Source organism: Teleopsis dalmanni, chromosome X (assembly GCF_002237135.1).
Source record: "Teleopsis dalmanni isolate 2A chromosome X, ASM223713v2, whole genome shotgun sequence".
In the NCBI taxonomy this organism is placed as follows: domain Eukaryota; kingdom Metazoa; phylum Arthropoda; class Insecta; order Diptera; family Diopsidae; genus Teleopsis; species Teleopsis dalmanni.
In genome coordinates, this window is record NC_051848.1 from 24,867,931 (window position 1) to 24,892,859 (window position 24,929).

A 24,929-nucleotide genomic window follows, 5' to 3' on the forward strand; every position below is an offset into this window, starting at 1 on the left:
ATCGATTTTTGAGAAATTATTAGTACGTTTTCTCTGTGGGATTAATAACACGTGCATACACTTTAACGTTAAAATAGAAAATTACTAGTCGTTTGATTAACCAATGTAATAGGCGGATGCCCTTATCATCCCTCTCCTTAACCGTGGCACTTGTAATTACTGTCACAGAGTCTACCACTAATCTACCTCCCGCGCTTACGCAATAACCTCACTCCGTTCGCCGGTTCTCCATATACCTGCGACATGCTTTCTGGCTTATATAAACCTAGTCCAATAGGTATTAAGACACTTACTCATATCACCAACTCATAATTATTGGAATGAAATTTCCACAGTGCGATGAAAATCTTCTCCATTCATTTCTGAGAGATGGTTTTATTAGGTTAAAATCTCATACTCTGGCTGTCAATGCTTTCCATCTACTGCAAAAAAAAAATTAATGTAATAATTGCATATACTTTTTAACGTTAGATAGCGTGTGCCACTTTTGTTAGCGTATTCAATGTAAAAAGTTAACAACATTCCAACTCGATATTGCGCAAATATATAGCTTAGTGGAGAAGTTACGGGAAACAGCTGATTCTACAAAAATTCGTTATCGAATAGGCAAATCCGAAACGCGCCTCTAAAAGCTATTTGGTGGTTATATAAATATAATAGTATATTATATATATAAAATATATTTTATATTTGGAGAATATATGATTTAAGCTAAATAAAAGAGAACATTTTTCGTTTACTAAAAATTTTTCATTTTATAAAACAATTTCCCCTCTTTAAGGGTTTGATATATTTTCACAAATATATAATTTTAGAGTTTTGAAATCAACACAACACATTTGTTTATTTCCTAACTTTTTAGATTAAAGCCTTTATCTAAAACCATATAATTTTCATTTGAATACTTGTTTAACTGTTTGTAAAATTATTGCTCAATCTGTTAACTTTTTGAAGGCCTTCGTCATTGATTCATATAAAGATTTCATTTCTTCTGAGAGTTTCTCTTCGCCTAACTCCTTGTGATCCTACGACAATAATGTAAAATTTAAAATATTTAAAAGTAATTTATTTTAATCATTCTTACCTTATACTTCATTATAGATAGCTCATATATAATGTCAGCGAGGTTTTCACGTATAACACCCCAAGTAACACGTTGTTCTTCATTCGCAGTAGATTCTATTGCACTATGACCCATGTCATAAAAGCCTATTATGTTGTTTATCATGGCGACTGTCTTATAAAAAGGACAGTAACGATCATATTGAGAGTATGAATTTTGTTGTAGGAAGTCTTCTCTAATCATCTTAGCAACTTCGAGTGTGAGCTTATCATTTTCTGCCAAAGATGATTTACCTACCAATTGAACAATTTCCGATAAATCTTCTTCTTCTTGCAAAATCTGTTTAACTTTTGCGCGTAGTGGTGGGAACTGTGGAAAATTCTCTTCATAATAGCTATCGAGAGAACGTATATACTTTGAGTATGAAATTAACCAATTAATTGAAGGGAAATGTTTTCGTTGTGCTAACTTTTTGTCTAAACCCCAAAACACTTGTACAATATTCAAAGTTGCTGATGTGACGGGATCTGAGAAATCACCACCAGGCGGTGAAACAGCACCAACAATAGATACAGAACCTTCACGATCGGGACTTCCCATACATTTCACACGACCAGCACGTTCGTAGAAGGAAGCTAAACGTGCACCCAAGTAAGCTGGATAACCGGAATCGGCAGGCATTTCAGCGAGACGACCAGAAATTTCACGAAGAGCTTCAGCCCAACGTGATGTGGAATCAGCCATCATAGATACGTTGTAACCCATATCACGGAAGTATTCACAAAGTGTAATACCGGTATAAATAGAAGCTTCACGAGCAGCGACAGGCATGTTAGATGTGTTGGCAACAAGAGCAGTACGCTTCATAATGGATTCAGTAACACCTTCCATATCTATAGTCAATGCTGGAAATTCGGTTAATACTTCAGACATCTCATTACCACGTTCACCGCAACCAACATAAATGATAACATCTGAGTTGGAGTATTTTGACAGAGCCTTGATAAGTCAAGAAACTTATTAAACATTTAAAATAAATAAAATTAAGTTTTAAAATTCATAATAAATATACATATATAAAATGTATACATATTTTTATATAAAAATTGAACTCAACTTGCCTGAGATATGACAGTTTTACCGCACCCAAAAGCACCAGGAATTGCAGTTGTGCCGCCTTGAACACACGGAAAAAGCGAATCCAGTACACGTTGTCCAGTTAGAAGTGGAAAGTTTGAAATCATTTTTTCTTTAACCGGGCGTGGTTCTCGTACTGGCCATATTTGTAGCATAGTATGCTTTGTAACAACATCATTATGCTCAGTTTCCAGTACAACATCTTCAACTGAGTAAATTCCTTGGGGTGCAATATATTTAATTGTGCCCATATAGTGCAAATCGAATAATATTTTTTCGGTTACTAAACTGTTCTCAACAACTTCACCGTATATATCTCCACCAGTAATGTAATCACCTACATTCATTTTTGGTGTAAAATCCCATTTGCGCTCTCGAGACAAACTTGTTACATTTATGCCCTTTGGGATATAAATTCGTTGAGTTTTCGCGCTGATTTCACGCAAAGGTCGTTGTATGCCATCAAAAATATTACCCATTATACCAGGACCTAACTCAACACATAACGGTCGGCCAGTACGATATATAGGATCACCTACAGCCACCCCAGACGTATCCTCATAAACTTGTATAGTAGCCATGTCACCTTCAAGACGAATCACCTCACCTACAAGCATGAAATAACCAACGCGCACCATTTCATACATAGCAGCACCCAACATTTCTCCAGCAGTAACGACTTGTTTGTCCCAAAAAATAATGATTGTTTACATATTAGCAAATCAAGTTATTAAAACAGCTAATGAGTTATGTATTTACCTGGTCCCGAAACAGCAAATACTTTACCAGTTTCATAGACTGGTGGTGCTTTGACTACCTCTTCCGGTGGTGGTTCCGGCACTGGTTCTGGTTCTGGTTCTGGTTCACATGGCGGCTCTTCTTTTTCTGATTCATATGAAACAAAAGATATTGCTTCAATGCTTTCATCCGAATCTTCCACCAATAAATAATGTCTCCCTTCTCCTTTTCTGGCGTCGTCACTCATTTTTACAAAGTTACAAACATAAAAGAATTACACGAAATTTTTTACGAAATTTGTCTAACTAACATATCAAAATATATTCATAAAATTTTTAACTGATCTCATACTGAAATATAATATATCCAAAACCTACTGGATTAGATTTATTTTATAGTTTTTATAGTTTTAATTCAATGATTTTAAGATTAGTAATATGGTTCCACTGCAGCTCAAACTACTTATTTTAATGAAATAAGGATTTGGACGTTTCCATTGCCATATGCTGATTTATGCATGTGAAATAGCTTGTTTGTTTACATTTTACTTATAAAATATATGAGAAATATTTCAACTTTTAGTAATTTGCCTTGTGGAAAATTTATTTTCAAGTATTGCATTCAACATTTATCGGCTTGAATGAGCTGATTTATTTATATTGAGCTCATTTATATGAAAGCACTTTGTATGGCAAATCATCCTCATTAGTGACTATAATGAACAAAACCGCCTAAATGAGATTGTGTGAATGTGCTATTAAATAAGTTGATTCATTTCTAATAAAATCAAAAAAATAACCTAAGATTCATCACGGAATTATTGACCGGTCACTGTATATTGAATAATCACCTAATGAAATTAGAAATTCAATCTAGCTCAGAGTGCAGATACTGTAGAGAAGAGAGTGAAACTGCATGCCATGTGTTTTCGGAGTGCTTGGTGGGGAGAAACACCTAGAATCGTATTTCATAGGTCAGAAGGATTCAAGACTACGAAAGAGAGGCTCTATACTGTCTTTCATTAAAGAAATCAGACTTGGAGAAACACTCGAATCCGACTAAGGGGCACAATACGTCTTTTAGGTCGCCATACGCTAACCCTCTTCAAATAATAATAATAATATAAAATTTAAATAATAGTTTTAAAGAATGTCAGTTAGTTTTTAATTAAGTTTCGTTATGTATTGCTATGAGTGAAAATTGTGTGTTTGCGTTTCATAAAATTCAGAGCATTTTTATTGCGGTTAAATAAAACTTGAGTCGACTATTTAATTACTTATCGGGATTCAAATATCGCAAACAACTACGTCAACGTGTGAACGTACGCAACAATATATGTTGCAATGTTGCATTCGATATTTATAGTGTAATTTCACTTCATTTATTCTTAACTAAGTTCATGAGCAGGAAAGCTCTGGTCAATCAAATTCATTAGCGAGAGACCTTCATAAAATAAACTATTTCAATGAAGACAATGGAAACAAACCATTACTACACAACATATGGTGTGTCAATATAGTTTAGTTTTCGAGATATAGAACTTTAACATTTTTAAATAAAATTTTCCAACCATACCATAATTAGACGTGTTAATCGTCATTTGTGTGGTCAATTTAAAAAATGCAAATACTACATTCTCTACTTAATCATTACTATTCCTTTTTTATTTAATTTACTTTGTTTTTAATAATTATTTTTACAAATTTATTCATATCCTTTCACATAAATGAAAATTTTATTCACTTTTTTCAAGTTTAAATTAAATTAAGGACCTTTTTTGTCCACTTTCGTCCGCTCAGCTTAATGAGCGTCTAATTTCCATTTTTTGACACAGAAAATTTTTATTTTTTTTACTTTTTGTTTATTTTCTAAGTTGAATTAAAATTTCAAATTTCATACAAATTTTCAGCAAAACTTTATATTTTCTGCTCTGAAAATTAGGGAAAAAAACGGTCCAAAAACGTAAAATAAAAATTTCGGTAAGAAGCACTAGCGGCCATACATTTGTAGAGGGTTATACAAATTTTGAGCCGCACAGAAACTTTTAACTCAGAACTCGTACCGAGTTTTATAAATACTACCACCAAAGCGCAGCTCATGAGTCCTATGCCACTCTAGAGATTGGGAATATAAAGTAAAAACGTCTACAATTCTGTGGAGGATGGAGGAAAACCAGCTAGAATCATAGGTCATTTTTCACGCACACTTAATTTATACTAGCACACTTATACTTTGTACTGTACTTTATATATATATGTTTATATATGTATATATATGCATATATATTCACTTTTTACAAAGGAGGAGTATGGGTGCTAGCGCTGACCAGTGCAACATGCTCCATGCTCATATGAAATTTTGAATGACATGGCCAAAATTGTTGTTGTTGTTGTTGTTTGTTGCTGCTTTGTGTTCCATTTGTTTAAAAACGTTATTTAGTTGTTTTATTTATGATTTCTTTCCTTTTGTCACTGCAGAGTTAGTTGACTCAATGGTTGACTCTCCGCTAAAAATGTCGTCATCACATTTCTTTTTCATTTTTATTACCATTTTTTTATTTATTTATTTTTTTTTTATTGTCCTTTTTGTTTACTGTTTCTGACACATGTAGTTGGCAGCACTGAAAGCGCCATTGAAAAATGCCAAAAATATGGCACCAATGAATTCATAAAGTTCAGAAAACAAATTTTTTAAACTGAAACATAAGCAACATTGCAATTGAGTTGTTGCCTTTGGTGTGACCTCAGAACGTTTTTAGTTCTATTTTCACAATTTTCCACTACTTTCCCGACTTTTCTGCACTACATAGTGTTTTCAGAGTGTTTTTGTTGAAAAAATAAAATAATAGCAATTATGCAAACTGCATATTATTGCCAAAGCTTCAAGTTAATTGTTTTCTTTTAATTTTTTTTTTTGTTTTTTTTTTGTGCAAAATTTGTTTTGGGTTAATTTTCATGAGTTCTTTCAACAAAAAAAAGCAATTAAAACAAACGAACTGTTTTTGAAAAAAGAAAATGACAATAATTGTTTAGTGGAGCTTTTAATAAGAGTTGGCAACGCATAAAAACTGTTGAAGGTGAACACTTAACAGGTAAAAGTAGCGTCAAACAGTTTTTTTTTTTTGGAAGAAAAGCAAAATTTCTTTCCGGGTATTGCTAATAATATCTGGGAGTGTTGACTGTGTTACGGGAAGTACTGTCGTTATGTGTGTCTCAGCGGGCGGCCGATCCATATGCATGAACGCGTGACAAAGGAATTTTTTTTTTGCTGCAAGTGGAATGCCACGCATTGACCACAATACGGCGCCCCGGAAAATGAGTACCCGACTCGCACTGACTAAACGACTAAACCACTTTCCATTATTCCTAAAGACCTTGTCTTGCCCCGTGACTACGTTAGTATTAATTCGAGGTGGGGTCTCTACATCTGTGTATCATCTGTATATTTCAGCTGTCTTCTGTCAAAGTGTACTTTTTTCAATCTCAGGATCTTTTCAGCAAACATTATAAATGAAATACCTGTGATGAAGTTAAAACACTTAGAAGGTGAATGTGTGAGATCGTTGTGCTTGCTTGAAATTTTCAATGTAAGTTACAGCAGTGAACAATATACCGGCAATATACTAAAGGCATAGGTTTGCACCTACACATGTGGTTATGTGCCCATAATGATGACAGGACTCCAGTCTTACAGTTCCAGTCTATCAAATTCATTTAGTGATTTGAGCTTTGGACACCAAATTAAATTTAAAGAGATCTGTAGGGTTTTTTGTTTTTGATTTTTAGTCTTTAATTTTTTTTAATTTATAACCGTTACGGACCCTTTTATTTATTAGTCCCTTATTGAAGTTATTGAAGTTAAAAAAAATTTTTGGTTATTTTTTGACAAGTTTTCAAAAAACAATTTATATTTGCTTTGATGCTTTTGGCCCTGTTGATAATTTTATGCATTTTTGTGGAGCTTATGTCTTTTCCATAAAAAAAAATTTCCCTCAACTTCGTCGGTCATTTTTGCGCACAATTTAAAACTATTAAATGAACTGACAAAGTTAAAAACAACTTTTCATAACACCAAAGGATTTCATTCGAAACAAAAAATTACTAGTGTATGGCAACCAAAAAAGTGACGAAACTCTGCTCAGGGTGCAATATACACATAAAATTGTGCAAAGCTCAACCAGTGTGGTTAATGTAAGAAGTGAAATAAAATTAAACAAAATTAAAAAACAAAATGTAAATATACACATATTGCTGTTGGTTTTTTTTTTTTAATTGCACTTACATACTACCCAGTAGAAAACGGATCGATCCGTCATCGAAGACGTCTTCAAGACATGGATACATACATGAAGACCGATCGATCCAAATGTATGACGGTCTTCGAAGACACTTTCATACAAATTAGCCAAATGTCTTCAATGAATTTTTGTGTACATGTCTCGAAGACCGACAGAAAGTTGTGCGCTCTTAGTGCAGTACTCATATAATTTTTTCACCCTTTTTTTATTTCTACTCTTTTATTGCGCTCTTTAAATTTTAAATGAATTTCAATTTTCTCTTTAAATAAGTAGAAAGAAATTGTTGTATTTTGTACTTTTATTTATTTTATATAATAATTTCTTAAATTACATTCAAAATTAAAAGTTTTAAAAATAAATTATAAATTTTATTATAAATTATTACAAATTTTATTAAGATATTAATAATAAACTAGTAAAAACTAGTAAACATAATGAAAATTAATTTAAATAATTAACTTAATATAACTTAGCATATCTAAAATTAACTAAAACTAATATAAAATAATTTATAGCATTTCGCTATCATCAATTGTTGAAGTTTTATATGTTTTCAAAAGCGTTGAAGAGGATTTTGGTACAATTAAACCTTCTGATCTTAAGAGTTTTAAAATATCATTACTACAACGCCTGTTAATCCTGTGTTTTTTAAATATAACAGCTAATTTTTCACAAGTGTTTTCAGTTTTTTTATTTTCAACATCCTTTGTTTCGTTTCTAAAACAACTTTCACTGGAATTATTGTCTTCAATATTAATATCAATATATTTTTCAGGAAGTCACTATTTAATTTGTTTTGATTTACTTTCTTTTTTTTTAATATTTCGTAGTTTAATGATTTTGTTTCTTTATTTATTTTGATTTTTTTAATATTTATTTCACAAATGTTTATTCACTACACTTCAAAATTATTGCGTCACTTCATTTATAAAACATAGCGTCATCTGAGGCAAAATTCAAATACGTTGCTATGAACACTAAAAATGAGAGAGAAAGCAAAGAAAGAGTATTTACATTCATGTTTTGAGCAATTGTTTTGCAAATTTGCTTGAAAATGCGGACGCGGTATCAAAGACCGTCTTGAAGACAATGTCTTCGAAGACCACTTTTTCTACTGGGTAGTTAACATTACACACACGAACGCAATTATAAGCTCATAAAAAAATAGTGAAAGAAGTAGTGTGTGAGTGTGTGTAAGAGTATAGCCTGAAAGTAACGCCAACAAAATTACTTAATTTCTCAACACGTCCATCAGTATGAACACCAACCAAATTTACCCACATGAGAGCAGACCAAAATAGACCACGACAGAAACCCAAACATACATACATATAAAACATATATACGAGTATTCAACATTGGACTGGACTTAAACGTACGTACGTATGCATTAAGAAGTAAAGTGTTGTTAAATTGTTTGTAAGACAACGGCGCCACTGTTGCTAGTGTTGTTAATGCCATTGGTATGCTTTGGACTATTGTGTTGTTATTGCAACATGTTGCAAGAATATGCACATCTCCTGCCATGTGTGTGTGTATAGATATGAACACATGCCTGTACCTGTTTAAAGTTAATTTACTGCCGCTTATCCGCGTTCTCTGTTCATAAAGCAAACCTATTTTTATTTAATGGCACATTTCAGCAAACATATTAAGATATATTTTATGTTTCTGTTTTAACTATTTTTGTGGTTGGTGTTCTTGCTGTTGTTGTTGCTGCTGCTGTCACTATCACTGTCAACGTCAACGTCGCTTATAATAGTTGATTGTACGTTGTGTTGTGTTTGCAGTAATAGTGCTTGCATACTTAGCTCGCTTTTCACTATATCAGGAATTTTAAAAACAAAAACAAAAATAAATTATTTTAACACTTTAAAATTCTTATATTTTTTTATACTTTTTTATTATTAAGTCATTCTACTTATTACTATGAATTAATTTCACACTAATGTGAGAAAAAATTCTGAAACCTAACATATTTACTCTTATGAATGCTGACAACGATCATCAGAAGTGTGAAAATACTTGCACTTAAGCTTTTAAAATTAATTGAATTAATTTATTAATAACAAAATAATTTTAATTATATAATGGTTTATATATATTTTTTTATCCGACCATATCCTTGAGAGTCATCATCAGGATCTCTCTAAATGACTCTCAAGGAAAGTCGAAATATGTTGCTTTTACACATGCATAACCAATCAGAGTTCATATACACAGATTTTTAATCTGCAGAACTCATCAAGTGTAGCAAGAATCTAAAATTATTGTAGCAAGATTAATCCTCGAAAATTACTGTGGTATAGTGTGGCATAATTCATTGGCAACGAATGCATTGTTATTATATATTATTACCATGAATGATCATTAAATGTATATAATATTACTCGTCATATGATGTTATTTTATTAAATTCAAAATATGTCATTTTTAATTATTTATAAAAAGCGAAAAGAATCTAGATAAGTTAAGATTGGAGCAGGAATCTTGTGTAAAAGAGTCCACTTGAGCTCAAATAATGCTCAATTGTGATATACTATGTCAACGCTAATTACAATGACAACCAAAAAGGCCACAGTGGCCAGCGTATGAGTAACGCTAAACAATACGTTCATAAATTGGATAAGTCCTTAATTTTATAAAATGACAACTCTGCCAAGTTGGTAAGAAAAGGAACCCTAAAGGTTTTTAATTTTCCATTGACCAAAGATGGACATTGGCAAAAAAAGCTGAAATACTGATTTTTCCTCCTCTTCAGAGCAACAACCACGACAAAAGTCATTATAGTATAGATCATAGTATATCTTTCTAGTACACGGTAACCTATTAGCATCGAGTTCTTAGTGCTTTTGTTAAAACGGTAAATTGATGCATTTCTTGTCCAATATTTACCAAGTTAATCTTAAGATATGACAGAAATTTTTATCTGCCCAGGTTGCTTATACTGATCTAGTCTAGAAATAGAATTGAGTTCTTTATTTAATTATTCTGAATTATTAATAAATTATTTTTTAACTCTACACCACTATTTATACAATACTTCGGTTACTTCTACTTTAATCCTAGTTGGAGTATTAAATAGATTAATTGTTATTAAGTATTCTATACTATTAATAAACAATATATTGTTAATATATTAAATTTCAAATAATTTCTAATAAAAATCTTTGCGATATTTCGTATTTAACATTAATTATGTCTAACAGTTTTTAGTGAAACGAGAGCGCAAATTGCTACATAATTTTAGATTAAAATCCCGAAGATAAGAAAACATCTGAACGTTTATTTAATTGAAGTCAAATTCGGTCTTAATAGAATTTAATCAGAGAATAAGCTACACGATTAATTGTATTATTTAATTTAAATTTTTTGGTACTGTTTGCCACTTCTTGTAAGAATTCAAATGATTAAATATATATAGGTATATTATAATATATAATCGTATATATTAGTGCTGTTGATTTCATTTAAATAGCTTTTGATCATATTTGTAATATTTATTTTATTAAATTCCTATAATAAACTTATATACAAAATAGCTGTATTTGTCAATAATTTAGCTAAAATTTTGGTAAAAAATATATATTTGTGTAGTTCCTAAAAGATTTAATTTGTTTCCTCATGATGTCCATATTTTTTCACTTGCCACTCGCTTCGTCCAAACCCTTATCAAGACCTTCAATATTGCGTGCATTTTCATTTAGCAAATTCACAAACGTGGCTTCGTCCAAACAATTAAGTTGAGTCTCCTCCATTACAGTGTTCACATGACGCAATAGCTTGGAACGCTCTGCATTTAATTTCTCAAGAGAATAATTTACAGTCTTAAGTTCGTCATATTTTCTTACTATGAGTCGAGCACATTTCTCAAAGTTATTAAGTTTTTTCTTGAATAAGTCCAACTCTTCATGAAAAAGCTCACTCTGATAATAGATAAGGTATATTAAATTATTTAATTAACAAATTAATTAGTTTAATTATTGTAACTATATAAAACTTACGGCTTCTGGACTATACTTCAATCTATCCACAGTGCCACCCATAAGGACTATGAATTTCTCCCTTAGTAGTTTATGGACGGATTCGTCAGTGCAACGTTTTCGGTTATTCGAAGCCATTATCAAGGGAGGACTATAAGCTAAATATAATTAACATATTTATTATATTGTTGTTATTGTTAATTCAGAATTAATTTTTTAATATAATATTTAAATAAAGTCAAATAAAAATTTTTTATGCTAACTTGATAATAATAAGAGCAAAGAAAGGTGTTATATTTTAACTGCAAGATTAAAAGTATATTAAAGCTGTTGTCGAGATTTAATCTGTAATCGATTATTTGAATTGCAAATTTCTTAATCTTAAATCTAAAGTATTTGTACAACCTGAAGAATAACATTTTAAATAAAAATCACTAATTGATTTGAGATAACCTCATTTGTATCTCGAGCAAATTGTTTTGTTGTGTAAAGAAGAAATTAGTTTGGCATCAGATTTTATTGCAAAAAGTAATAGGTCAAACAAGACTCTTTTGTACTGCGACAACAAATGGATCTCTATGGCCTCTTTCAAGGCTTTCTATTGAATTTTTTATTTTATTAAAACCAAATACTCAAATTAAACTCATTTACAGTTTGTTTCTATTAATTCTCACTTTCCAATTCTCAATTGTCGTGCACAGAAGAGAGCTATACATTTGACAATTGGATGCTTTTTTATTATATTAAGGCTAGTTAAGTCAACGCACTTGAACCGTTTTACTCTCTAAGGTTTCTTCATAACCCCTCTCTACGCCTCAACTCGATTATTGTTTATCACTTCATCAGACTAAGCAATAATCGGCCACAGATCTGAATACCTCCCCAAAGTACCTGTAACCATTCTGCGATTCGGTAATGCTTTATTGTCTTTTCGTTTTCACAGTAGTAACTGCAATGAAAAATGACTCATTTCTATAGATGAAAGATGCAGCCTTATGACTAAATTCATCCCGCCATCCCGTTTAGTATAGTACATATGTTTAAATTTTTCATAATGAATAAATATTAGGGAAACCAAAGGGTAAACATTAGGCAACCATCAAATCTCATTAAATAAGATCGTAACTACTGAAATTGTGACTATTAAAATTAAAAAAAAATTGGCAGAACAAACAAAAATAGATGTTATAAGATTAAAGGCAATGAAAACGCAGACAAATTCGATGAACATAGCCAATATCCTTGCCAACAGATACAGAACACCTTTGTAGTCTGGGAAGGAGTAATATTTCTTTGCTTATTAATAGTTATGTGGAGACATAAAAAAAAACATCCTACTGACTTTGTCACATTCTAAACCTATAATCGAAATGCATATAAAGATTGTTTTGAAGAATCAGATATACAGCTTAAAAATTATCATACAAATTTTTACAAGACACTTCAGACTTTAACTATCACCTAAACAAATTGGGACTTATCTTCAATAAAACTTACAGATTGCATAAAAAATAAAATAAGTTTGTGATTTTAAACGGTGATGAACTAAAACTATGTAAAATAGTAGAAATACTATCAATCATTGAGGAAGTGGTATGTAAAGAGGTACTCTAAGGTCATTAAGCCGGAACAATATATAATAAAATCGTAAAAATTCTGTTATTAATTGAGGAAGTTTTACTTATTCACTTTAAGGCCATGAAGTAGACACAATTGATCGTAAGGTCGTGCAATTACTAGTATATTGCGAACTTTATGTATCATCAACTCGAACGACTTCTTTTTAAGTAATAAAAATATTCTAATATTTCTACTTGCAATCAGTAAACTTTTCATCTAATCTCTCATTAAAGATTAAAATAATTTTTTAAATGTAAGATTTTTTTAGATTAAAATACTTTTATCTGTGCTTTGCAGAAACCCTCAAATTTAGAAAAATTTATTCCGTTTTTTGTTTTAATTGTGGGAATAACACTAAGCTGTGTGACATATGTTATGTGGCATTATTGATGCCACATATAACCTTTGCATACGGCATATGGATGTTTAAATGGTAGACGATTAGCTTTATTTTTAAAAACAATTTTTTTTCTTAATTCCAGTTGGATATATATTTAGATACAGACTACTATAAACTACTATAAGACTACTATAAAAAGATGGGCATATCTTTTGTACTCGTCATTACACAAAATAGAGAAACTCTCCAAATTCTGATTTTATTACCATAACCATAATTTTCTTAACTCACCTAAATTTCAACCACATTTATTTGAATTCTATTAAAACTTTAAACAAATACCCGTACTAATAAAATTATTCATTGCCGTTAGTTATAGGCATTATTTTTAAACGATTTTGTATGTTAATATGTTAAAAAGAGAAAAAAATCTATGTAAATTCATGTGAGGCCACATGAAAAGGATAAGCTTATATGTTTATTTTCTTTTAATAGCTTCGTTGTGTGCCAGCCATAAAAACAAAGTTTAAACCACAAAACAACAACAACAATACTGAACGAAATTACTATCTGCCATTTTGCGGTTCAACGAGGGTCAAAATGGCTGCAATTTTATGTCATTTACGTTGACAGCTTAATGTCATTTGAGGGCACATGCGGTGTTGTAAAATGTTATGAGCGGTTTTTTTTAATTTATAAAAATTTATATGAAACTGTGCTCCGTGGTTCTGTGTCTGATGCATATGTCAATGTTTCAACTACAAAAGTAGGTGTCGGCAAGCTTGTAAGTAAGTGAAGTAGACGAAGTACCTGTAAGTGCCGTTTTAAATACCAAACATTTATTTAATATTATATTTAATTAAAATATAACTGCTGCGTTGGAAGGTAACCTTAATAAATACGTAAACGCATTAAACGTTTTAAAGATACTATGTTTAATATTTATCAATAAATTTTTTTTTAAAGGCTTAAGTTTTTACATAATTTTATTGGGAGAGAAAATACTGTTGATAGTTAAGCAATTTAAATAAAGTACTTACTACATAAAATAGTATGTACTTTGAATTAAAATGATACCGAATTCAATTGTTGTAATCATCTATTTCTCCAACACATTCTCTTACTTAAACAATATTTTGTATTGTTTGTGAAAACTAATTTTTAATTGTAAAAATAATTTTATTTTTCGATAAAATTTGGAACAATTTCAATATATTTAATCAAACGAACCTCCGATATATGAATTCTGCCTATATAGTGATTTTCTTTGTACAGATATTAACTCTCTGTTTAATGAAAATCATCTTTTTACAAAGAAAAAAAAAAGAATGAACTCCTAGAAGTCTCGAGAATGGGTTGGTTATTGCAACAAGTGGAATCTATCAAGTATCTATCAACTTCAGCATTCCTAATCAAACGAGCCTCCAATTTGTGGATGTATCAATGAATATATATGGAGTACAGTGGTTTCTGTTTTACAGATACTATTTCTTTGTTTAATGAAAATCATATGTCACAAAAAAGAAATTTAGAAGAGCTAGAAATTTAGCTAAACCTGAAAAATTGACTGATTGTTACAACAAGTGGAATTACCCTCATTGTTATTAGTCCTACTCCAACGTAATTTCAGACTTGATATTTGTAGTAGTTCTACTTTCAAACAGGAAATTTCAGGAAATTTTTTTCCTTCAATTTTATCTTTCTTAATCCAATGAACGTTCAATTTACGAACTCCATCTGTATAGTAGTTTTCATTTTACAGATATTATCCAATTGTTTGACATGAAATCGTCGTGCTTTGGAATTGAGAAGAATACTAGTAAAACCAGTACGATCACAAACATCGTTCGTTTAAAAACGAATATGAGAAAAATCTTTCATAAACAGTTATTGTTCTAAAACAGAGCTGCCCAGACTAGATGCGATCATGGGCCAATACAAATCACTATACAGATTGCAGGGTCGCAGTTGTTTTCGAAAAAAAAAAAAAATACGGTTATAATGTTAAATTTTTTTTTAATTTATCAATTTAAATTTATTTATTTGTTATACCATAAAAATAAAATAATGTGGTTTTACTAGTACACCAAAAGAAAATTTGTGTAATTGTAGTAGATTAAAATCATGTCGCAGGCCGCACAAACATTAGCCGCAGGCCGTGATTTGGACAGCCCTGCTCTAAAATATTGTTCCATTTGTGCCATGGCTGTATGCATAACATGACTCTAACATACAAAGGCTTGGTCTTAACATTAGCAACTTATTAAATAACTTTATGTAAAACTTTAATTCAACCACATGTCCTTATAATGTACTTTTTATAGGCCATCAGATTGATTAATGTATTGATTATTGAACTGAGTTCCCTAATTAAAAATTACTCTAATTTTATTTTAGCATTTTTTATACCTAAACTATTACCGAAACACAACATAAAAAGAAATAAATAAAAAAAGACACAAGTACGAGTTCTTAATTCAAAACGAAGCATTGCCATAAAACTTTATTGGCACACGTTCAATGCAACCAACTTGAATAAGTGCAACCGAATTCGAAATAAAATTCCAATGAAAAACGACATCGCAGTGAAGAGATGTAAAAATATTTATCCCAAAAGTGTTGCGGTAGACAGGAACTTCCAGCCAAAAAAGCAAACCAAACGAACAATCTATGATCGCTTAGGAAAAAGTTTAATAAAAATTTTGTGGAGAAAAAAGTTATCTGCAACTTGCAGCGAATTGATTTATACGCTAACAAAACTGACGATTCATGGTGAAAGTTTCAATCTGAAAGCCAAAAAGGCAAGTAACAAATAAATAAGAAAAAAATATCAAAAAAAATTATAAAAAAGGAAGAAAAGAGCAAAACATACTTAAATTGAAATAAAATCTAATGTCGATGGTATCAATGCAGATTCAATTACTAAAAAGCACTGCAAAGTTCTATGTGTAAATATGTGCAACGCTGAGCTGCAACTACAAATTACGCCCTCGTACTTATAAGTGAATATAATCGCTACTACGTATCTGCAATCTGCAATCAGCAGAGCAATGCGCATTTCTATAGACACCAGAGGATGCGAAACATAGCAGCAGCAGCAGCTATCGTATAGAATATCCTTTACAATTCTGCCTTTGCTTTGCCTTAATATATTTAACTCTAACTTCCGCAACAATGATTATTGGCAAATAATATAAAATGTTAGAAAAGTTACAATATTACGGGTACTTTAATAGAAGAGTTATAGTTTTATTATGTTAAATGCTGTACTCACCGGTATGTAACTCTAATGTACTGACATTCATAAGAACAAAAAACTGCTGAGATTCAATGCTTAAGCATCTCAATTTAATCTCCAACTAAACTATTGCATTTCAATAATAAAGTATAGTTATTTTTATTTTTTTTTTTTTTTTGAGGAAGTTAAAATCGATTTAGAAAATAAATTATTTAATTTACATTCATTACAGCAACTTGGATTTGATTAATAATGCATAGCCTTCGGATCAAAATACAATACTTGTAGCTTAGTTGAGTTGAAAAAATTATTAAAATTATTCATTAAAGTTGATACGCTATTTTACCCCGCCCTAACAATCCTCAAGTCTCTGGACTTCTGGACTCTCAGGAAGATATGCTGATTTAAGATCCGTCATCAACTAAAAGACAAATAAGTGATATGATTTCTTAGCCTAGTTAAAGCCTAGTGTGGGGTAGAGATAAGCCCCCCAGCCATTATAGAGTAAAAGTGCGTAATGCACTAACTCAAGAAGAAGAATCAAGAAGAAGAAAATATTTTTTAAATGGTTTCATATTGAAAATACGTTATTAAAACCACAATAAATAATAAAATTCAGCACGCTTTGTTATAGCACTTTTCTAGTTAAAAAATTAAAATAAATCATAAATTTTTTGAAAAGACTTATGAGAATAAAATAAAAAATTGTAAATTTGTTTTTATTTTTATTTTAATATAGTTCTCTATATATGTTATATCGCCAACGTTTCGAAGTTTGTGTGACTTTTTCTTCAGGTCCTTTTGTAGTAGAAAATATAAACATAGAAGGAACCATGAATAGAAAAGAGTATAGTGACTTTGTTTACAACAGATCTGTCCAGACCAGATAAGACCACGGGCCAATACAAATCACTGAATAGGTTGGCAGGTCGCAGAAATAAATATATTCGCATTATCTCCCATTATTCTCATTATCTATATTTATATATTTTATTTGACATTTTATAAATTATGTTAGGGTGTGCACCGCACAGCTCCTCACCTTAGAGCAGTCGTCTCTGATATGTATATATACTCGTATATATTTCAAACTAATATTATTTAAAAACATAAAATACTTTTATTTGCTCAATGAAAAAGTTTGCCAAAAATTCACTTTAAATTGAATTTGTAATAATCCGCTTTCGATCAATGTTAAAATAACTTTGCCTTCAGCGGACGCCGCAGCAGGAACAGCAGCAAGGATAACCGAAACAACAACAACAACAACAACATTATGAAAACAGCAATATTAAAATAAATGATTATTTGCAAATAAAATCGACAAACAAAAAGGGAAAGGAGGTGCAGACGCTTACCAGCTCAAGTAAATATAAATGAAAACTTGTACATATACATAATCACATATACATATACACATACATAACGTAAATGTATAAACAATGATGAGTGTATATAAAAGTATGTGCATTTAATGCTTATAACGAAAATTGATCCAAAGGATTATGCAAGAAATATCCTTTTTCTATGGCGCTATATTAGTTAACGAGGCTTATAAAATTTATTTCATTTTAAAATCAATATACATTGGAATAATATATATGTCTTGATGAAATCAGTAGCCATCATTAAATTATGAGATGGATAAGTAGGTGAAGTGAGAGATGTCTGACCTACAGAATTAGATAGAAAATCCTTTTAATTTAATATTCACTATTCTTTTCAATTTTGGAGATTTGTAAACAACCAATAGTCTCCTTTATGGAAGTATTGTGAAAAAAGAATAGATAGGTAGCTGGGGTAAACTGACTGTTACTAAAAAGTACTAATACTCATAGCACCATGAAATGCCCATGGTGCTATGAGTTCTAACATATATTATTACAAGAACAGAGTTATGTTTGATAGTGTTGCACTTCTATTAAATGGTACCCTTACACTTTTCGTATCAGTTTGCCAGTTGTCAATGTAATCCTGTTTCCTCATCATATATTAAGTTAAAATGAAAGCCTTAAGACAGCATTTGACGCGGTTATTGAAAAGTACCTTGAGGTAGTTGTAACAAATTCGGAAAATCAACGAACTTTAGCAACAAAGAATAAACGATAACGGTTGTATATAATTTATATATATATATAAGCATATTCCTTCAATCGAATCCTTATTATTATATAGTCATTGGATGGTTAATGTATCTTGAACTTCATGATATTATTTCGCTAAAGTCTCTATATACGACTTCATCGTATTCTCGGATAAACTTTATACTTGCTTATGAATAAGGATTCATTGAAAAGTATTATTGGCTGACAATGTCTTTTCTCATGTAAAATAAAAAAAAAAACTCTATAATTTTTAACATAAATAATTTCCTTATTAAAGAGGATCCATTCATTTTTAGAGACGGCTCTAAAATAATCAATGGTGTAGGGAACGAAATTTTCTGATTTCTTGACCAAATAAGGAATAAATAAATCTATTTATTATGGGCTTCCTGTTGATTGTATTTTACCAGCACAAGCGATCGCTATTAGGAAAGCTATAACTTGTATCGAAGGTGATAATAACATATAATTATTAGGAATGCATACATACTATCAGACAGTCAAGCTGTCTGAAAGTCCTTGTGTGCAGTCCAATTTACACCTAAAGTAAATTTTAATTGCAACACATCTCTAAATAAGCTGTCTTTAATGAAAATCAACAGTTTAACATGTCTACTCTATGGCAAAGTATCTGGTTAGATGGTATTCTTCAGGTAATCAATCAGAAAACCTAAAAACTCTGGTGGCATATTGTAAATATCATACAAACATTTATTGAATTCTTCCTATTCCGAGCAATTTAATAAAGAATGGGATAACTCAATGATACGTAAGCATCAGTATGTAAGTTGGCCGTATTCTTTTAAGAAAAAATTCAGGACTCTCATTGAGTTGCCACATAAAGATAACAGTCTTATGATAGGTTCGTTGCCGAGTCGCAGCCGAGTAGACAACCACGCTAAAAAATTGAATCTACTACTTAATCATTCCAATCGCAGTTGTGGAAAGGACGATGAAAATGCATCACATCTGCTTTCTTACTACCCGCTAATTTACTATATTACTTTTAACTATTTTAAGGGTTTCGTTTTTTGAGAATCTTAGCAATTTTTATGACTCAAAGCTTTTTACGTTTTACCAAAGGTTCAGAGTAGTTTTTGAAACTCTGAGTTTCTTATAGGGCGGCATATTGGGACAGGACAGAACTTTTTACTATTTTAAGGGTTCCGTTTTTTGAGAATTTTTGCAAACTCCAGGACTCAACACATTTTATGCTTTAATAAAGGTTCGAAGTGGTATTTGATCCACTGAGTTTTTTATACGACGGCATATTGGGACAGGACCCTATTTTAAAGAAACTTTTAACCTTTGCCAAAAGTTCGAAGAGGTTTTTGAAATTCTGAGTTTCTTATACGACAACATAATGGGTCAGGATCTCCCTTTAAAGAACATTTTAAGCTTTTTAAGATTCAAAGCGGTTTTTAGACTTGCAAGTTTTGCGGTCAAGCGGCTCAGAATGAAGTTAAAACATACTAATCCTTTTTCTGTCAGTGATATACTGACTCATTTATTCTCCTTAAATTTACATGATACACATATGTGTGTTAAAAGTCAAACTTAACAAACTAGAGTTTTCATATTACATTTTTCTTATATGTAATAATATGATAATATTTTTATTTATGATAATAATATAACTATTAAAATACTTATACATTTATACGACACTATATTCTGTACTAGATACTATATGGTTGGTGGTTAGTTGCAGTGGCAGGCCATTAGATAACTTCTATCTGAGGTACATGGATGTTAACCACCATCTAGTACAGAATATAGTGTAGTATAAATGTATAAGTATTTCGGATTTTTATAGCGCATTTTCGCCGTTTTGCTACCACATCTTCTCAAGAACCCTAGTATAGAAGAGTAGGGACTAAATCCATTCCGCCAAATTTAGATAATTTAATAGATCTTTCATCTTTACCTATGAACAGTCTGTTAAACTATTAGAGAAGTATCTTTCTAAGAACCTATATCTTTTGAACGTCCTGATACAAGTTACTACTACAGTTTCTAATACACTCGCTGATATAAACAAAACTAGCTTAACATTAAAGTTTCCAATTATAATATAATTATCTGTTAAGTGTTTGTCCAGTCCAGTCATGTGGTAGAGTGCTACAAGATTTCGAGATGCTCAACCTTTTTTCTGAATTGAAATGTTATTTTTTTCTGCACTTTAGTCACTGCTACGGAAACTTAATTTGCAATTTATACTAAATCCTTTTGATTTTGTTATTACTATGGTTAGTGTAGATATTTCTCTTTTCTGTTTTTTAGTTCAACTTCTTATTAAAGTCACTCACTGCATAAACATAGACGTTAATATGTAAATATATGCAGTTTTGTATAAATGTGCTTTGGCTGTGTAGGATAAAAAGCCCAAGGATATGCTGTGAAGTTCCCATAATATTTCTATGTTTTGCTTAATTTTCTGTTTTTCGTCGTACTATTTTTTTTTTACATTTTTCTTTCTTTTTCTTGTTCTTTGTTTTCTTTTTTATGAACAAACAACAAAAATATTTGTGTCCTTTTTTTTGGAAGTTCCTTTAAACATATATTAAAATGTGCTCACATATATGCACAAGTATCTGTGCGTGTGTGTGTCTGTGCGTGCTTGCGTCTGTGTTCGGTTGAAACTTTTTCATAGCGCCTTACCCAACCTAACAAAATTAAAATTCGACCTATGCTAATTTTCCTGCGGCTGTTCTTAAGCAAGCATAACATTTGTATCCAGCATATCATTTGTAGGCAGCACATCAACATATTTCTTAAAGGATACTTTGTGCTGTTGCCACTTTCAATTTATAATCAACTCTGTAGCCTTTTAGTTTCTATTTTACTGCTCTTTTATTTTTATTTCTCTTGTTTGTTGTGTTTCTTGTTTTATACATTTTTTTGGTTTTTTTTTTCTTTCTGATTATTTTTTTTTTTTGATTTTTTGCTTGAGAATCTATAAGAAAATTGTTAAAAGCTTAAGCAAGATATTTTCCTTTTTTTCATATTTTCCTGTGTACATATATGTATATGAAGAGATATATATATATATACATACATATATATATATATAAATATTTGTAAGGAGACATATATACGCTTGCATTGTTAATACAACGGTAAAGTGTTTGTATGGAAAAACAGAATAATAAAATTTTGAAGTTATCCTTTTTAGTGTTGCCATAAGGCAACGGTCATGTTTATTACTAAGTTTTGTTAAAATACTCCAGACATGTATGTGTTTGCATATATATATATATCTATATATATATATGAGCTTTATATAAGCTTTATAACTTATTAGAAGTGTAAGTTTGGTGACTTTTTTACAATACATATTTTAAGTTTTTTATGCATAAATTTTTAGGCCAAATGCAAAACACTATACTTTTTAGACACTAAATTGGACTTAAAATATATTATATTATTTTTAGTAAATAATTTCATTTTAAAGGAATACAATAATATCTGTAAAATTTTGCAAGTTGGCTAACATGATTGTTTACTTAGTCTCTGATTGTATTTTGTGAACTGTCTGACGGATAAAATATTAATATCTTAATCTATATGTCAATCCAACGTTTTGTTTAATATCTTTATATAATATTTAGAGAGTTTTCGAATAGCAAAGAAAGAAGTGACAAACACAAAAATTTAGTTAATATTATTGAAATTTGGCAGACCATACAACGCTGTTTCGATTATTGCCAAGTACTCATCATCAGTGGTCTTAGGAAATATTCGAATTTCTTTTTAATTAGTTTACAGTCCGTATATATAATTTGTTTGGAGTGCAAGTGCCAGGCTTAAAACTTCAGCCTGTCAATTTAGAAACCTCTAAATTTTAAAAAATAGCTTCTATGTCATTATAAAAAAGCGTAGCTTTTTCGACAACACTCATAAAAACTTTATATAATATTTATATAAAAACATCATTAATTTTAATATCTATTAAATTTGGTTTTTCAGACACTTCTACTTTGGGAACACTTTCTTCAATTGCTTTACCAGAATTCGGCTTCTCCTGACGGTTCTAAGTTTTCTTCTTCTAACTTCCGCTTCAAGCATATTTCACCCTGGAAAATGAGAAAGGTGTTCATCCTACCTATGCACAAGACGAACTTCCGGAGATTAATCCTGTTTTCTGTTGTAAGAAATATTACCAACGAAGAAGAGCGTTCTTCAATACATCTTTTATTTAAACACAGATAGGATTACTTGCGATATTTGCGATAGCAAATCTGTTGAATTGTAAGTAAAAAATCTCCATTGTTTTGTTAGAATGGGTGAAGATAAAGATTTACAGTCAGATTTTGATTTCAGTAAATTTTAAGAGGATTAGAATATTCATCTCTGCAACGAACTTGCTGTGTGTGCTGTGTGTGGTTATATCATCAGGTGACTCTGTAGAGATGAAATAATTGATATATATGAACACAATGATAATAAATTTGTAAATATTCAAACACGTAAGTCTGTCACTATACATACGTATATATTCCTAAAGCAAAAGTTCCTACTAGCAACTACGGTTATTAACGAAGATTGCCAGGACAAAATCTGTAACGAAAATATTCATCAACTTAAACGTTTAACGAAAGTGTAAAGTTAATACAAAATTTTGATGAAAAATTAAAACAAAAAAAGGAAAAAGAAAGGTATAGTCGTCCTTTTCCATTATCAGTTTTAAATATTTAAGTTAAAAAATCCTAATTTATTCTATATTAGCTCCAAATAAACATTCGAAAGTTAATTTGAAATGTCAAAATGGACATTTATTTCTTTTAAATGAGGATAAAAATGAAGAAAATTTTGATTGCAAGTCTGAAAGACAAGTTCCTCAGAATAGTTCTGATAAGTGACAATAATCTAAAATTGTGTTATAAAATATCTGATATTAATGAGACCGATAAAACACAACTGTGGGCGTAACCAAGAGGAGGAATATAAGAGTGTAGCTCATATATTTCCCATATCTGGCTTGGCTCTATATCTGCCCCTCTATTGGACCGATAGGGTAATTATGAAATTTTAACAGTCAAGTTATCTTTGAATTTCAATTCTAAATTTAAGTAAAAGTAATAAATTTTTAAAAATAAATTTCAAAATATTTCTGTTGAATTGCTAATGAATACTCGTATGTCTAATACTCTTATTGCATCCATAAAGGCTTAACAGAAAGTCGTAGACATGGCAAGACCAAATTCTAAATTAATAAATTCCACGTGTATTGCAATACGTGGTGATAAAACATTAATATTTTCTGTTTATAATATCTATCCGAGTGCGCTTATTGTTCCTCGTACCGCCAGTAGAATCCATGCTCTAAACAATAATATAATCATGGCTTATGCGGGTGATCAGACAGCTGGGAGAAACTTGTGTGAGGCTGGTATGAAGGAGTGCGTTCTTATGTATCCTGATAGTGATCGCAATGTAGGACATATTGCGAATTACATATTCGGGACGTTGCATAAGAATACATTGTGTGGCAACACTCCATTATCGCTCCTAAATTGTGTTATTGGCGGATTCGATGTTGAAAAATCGTCGATTTTTAAGGTAAATAAGAATAATGTGGAAGTGGGTGAAAAGGCTGTTGTTATCGGTTGCGAGGAAAAGAAGGCTCAAAAATTTCTAGATCGCTACTCTAATCACGATATTGATGAATTAACAGGTATCATGCTTGCTTTGGGATGCTTCAAGCACTGTGGACAAACTGTTGTGAATAATATAGAAGTTGGGGTGTTGAACAAAGGAAATATACTAAGAATGATCAGTAAAAGCGATATTACGGATTATATAAATAACGTGGAGGTTGACAAGTGATGATTGACGAGTGCCAAGTAAATTATATTTTATTAAATCTGCTCACAAAAATTTTTAATTAGTCTTCTTTTTTAACTTTTCTATTAAAAATTAAGATGTTTTACAAAAAATAAATCGATTAATATATAAAAATGCAAATTATATAATTAAAGAAGAATTATTTAAAAACAAATTCATCACGTGGTCTTCTTTTATAAAAATAATTACAACTTATTTCATAGTCAAAGGCTTATTATGAATGTAATTTTTGGGTTTGGTAGATTAGTTGGTTGTGTAGTGGTTGATCGACACATATTATTCTATCTCTCTAGTATAGATAAAGTTAATTTGTCCAGCTAACTTTACGTAGTTGAACAGATCTTTTGTTCTTACTGATGAGACTATTAAGAAAATACTTTCCTGAAAATATATTTTCACACAGTTTACTGCATTTAATGGATTGAAATTTTACCCATGCTTTAAAACTGTAAAAAAGTTGGCGAAACCAATACATTGACAATATTTTTCTGTAATTGGTTAATACCAAAATAAATGTTAGCTTTCTCATCAAAATGTTTCTATTGCTTTTCTACACACACA

The 24,929-nt window shown here is 30.6% G+C and overlaps 3 protein-coding genes across 3 annotated transcripts; 1 reads left to right on the forward strand and 2 right to left on the reverse strand.

Annotated features, from left to right (window-relative positions):
• Window positions 1–773: 773 nt before the first annotated feature.
• LOC119689781 (V-type proton ATPase catalytic subunit A-like) lies at window positions 774–3,271 on the reverse strand. Its single transcript, XM_038104684.1, has 4 exons — window positions 2,960–3,271; window positions 2,185–2,879; window positions 1,085–2,062; window positions 774–1,025 (listed from the first exon to the last, which is right to left on the reverse strand). The coding sequence occupies exons 1-4, from the start codon at window positions 3,183–3,185 to the stop codon at window positions 933–935; spliced, it is 1,992 nt and encodes a 663-aa protein (XP_037960612.1). The 5' UTR covers window positions 3,186–3,271; the 3' UTR covers window positions 774–932.
• Window positions 3,272–10,782: 7,511 nt separating this feature from the next.
• LOC119689782 lies at window positions 10,783–16,584 on the reverse strand. The gene is made up of 3 exons (XM_038104685.1): window positions 16,453–16,584; window positions 11,240–11,376; window positions 10,783–11,161 (listed from the first exon to the last, which is right to left on the reverse strand). Exons 1-3 carry the CDS (start codon window positions 16,481–16,483, stop codon window positions 10,877–10,879), a joined length of 453 nt encoding a protein of 150 aa, XP_037960613.1. The 5' UTR covers window positions 16,484–16,584; the 3' UTR covers window positions 10,783–10,876.
• Window positions 16,585–23,711: 7,127 nt separating this feature from the next.
• LOC119688255 (proteasome subunit alpha type-7-1-like) lies at window positions 23,712–24,350 on the forward strand. The gene has a single exon (XM_038102934.1). It carries the CDS (start codon window positions 23,712–23,714, stop codon window positions 24,348–24,350), a length of 639 nt encoding a protein of 212 aa, XP_037958862.1.
• Window positions 24,351–24,929: the final 579 nt, after the last annotated feature.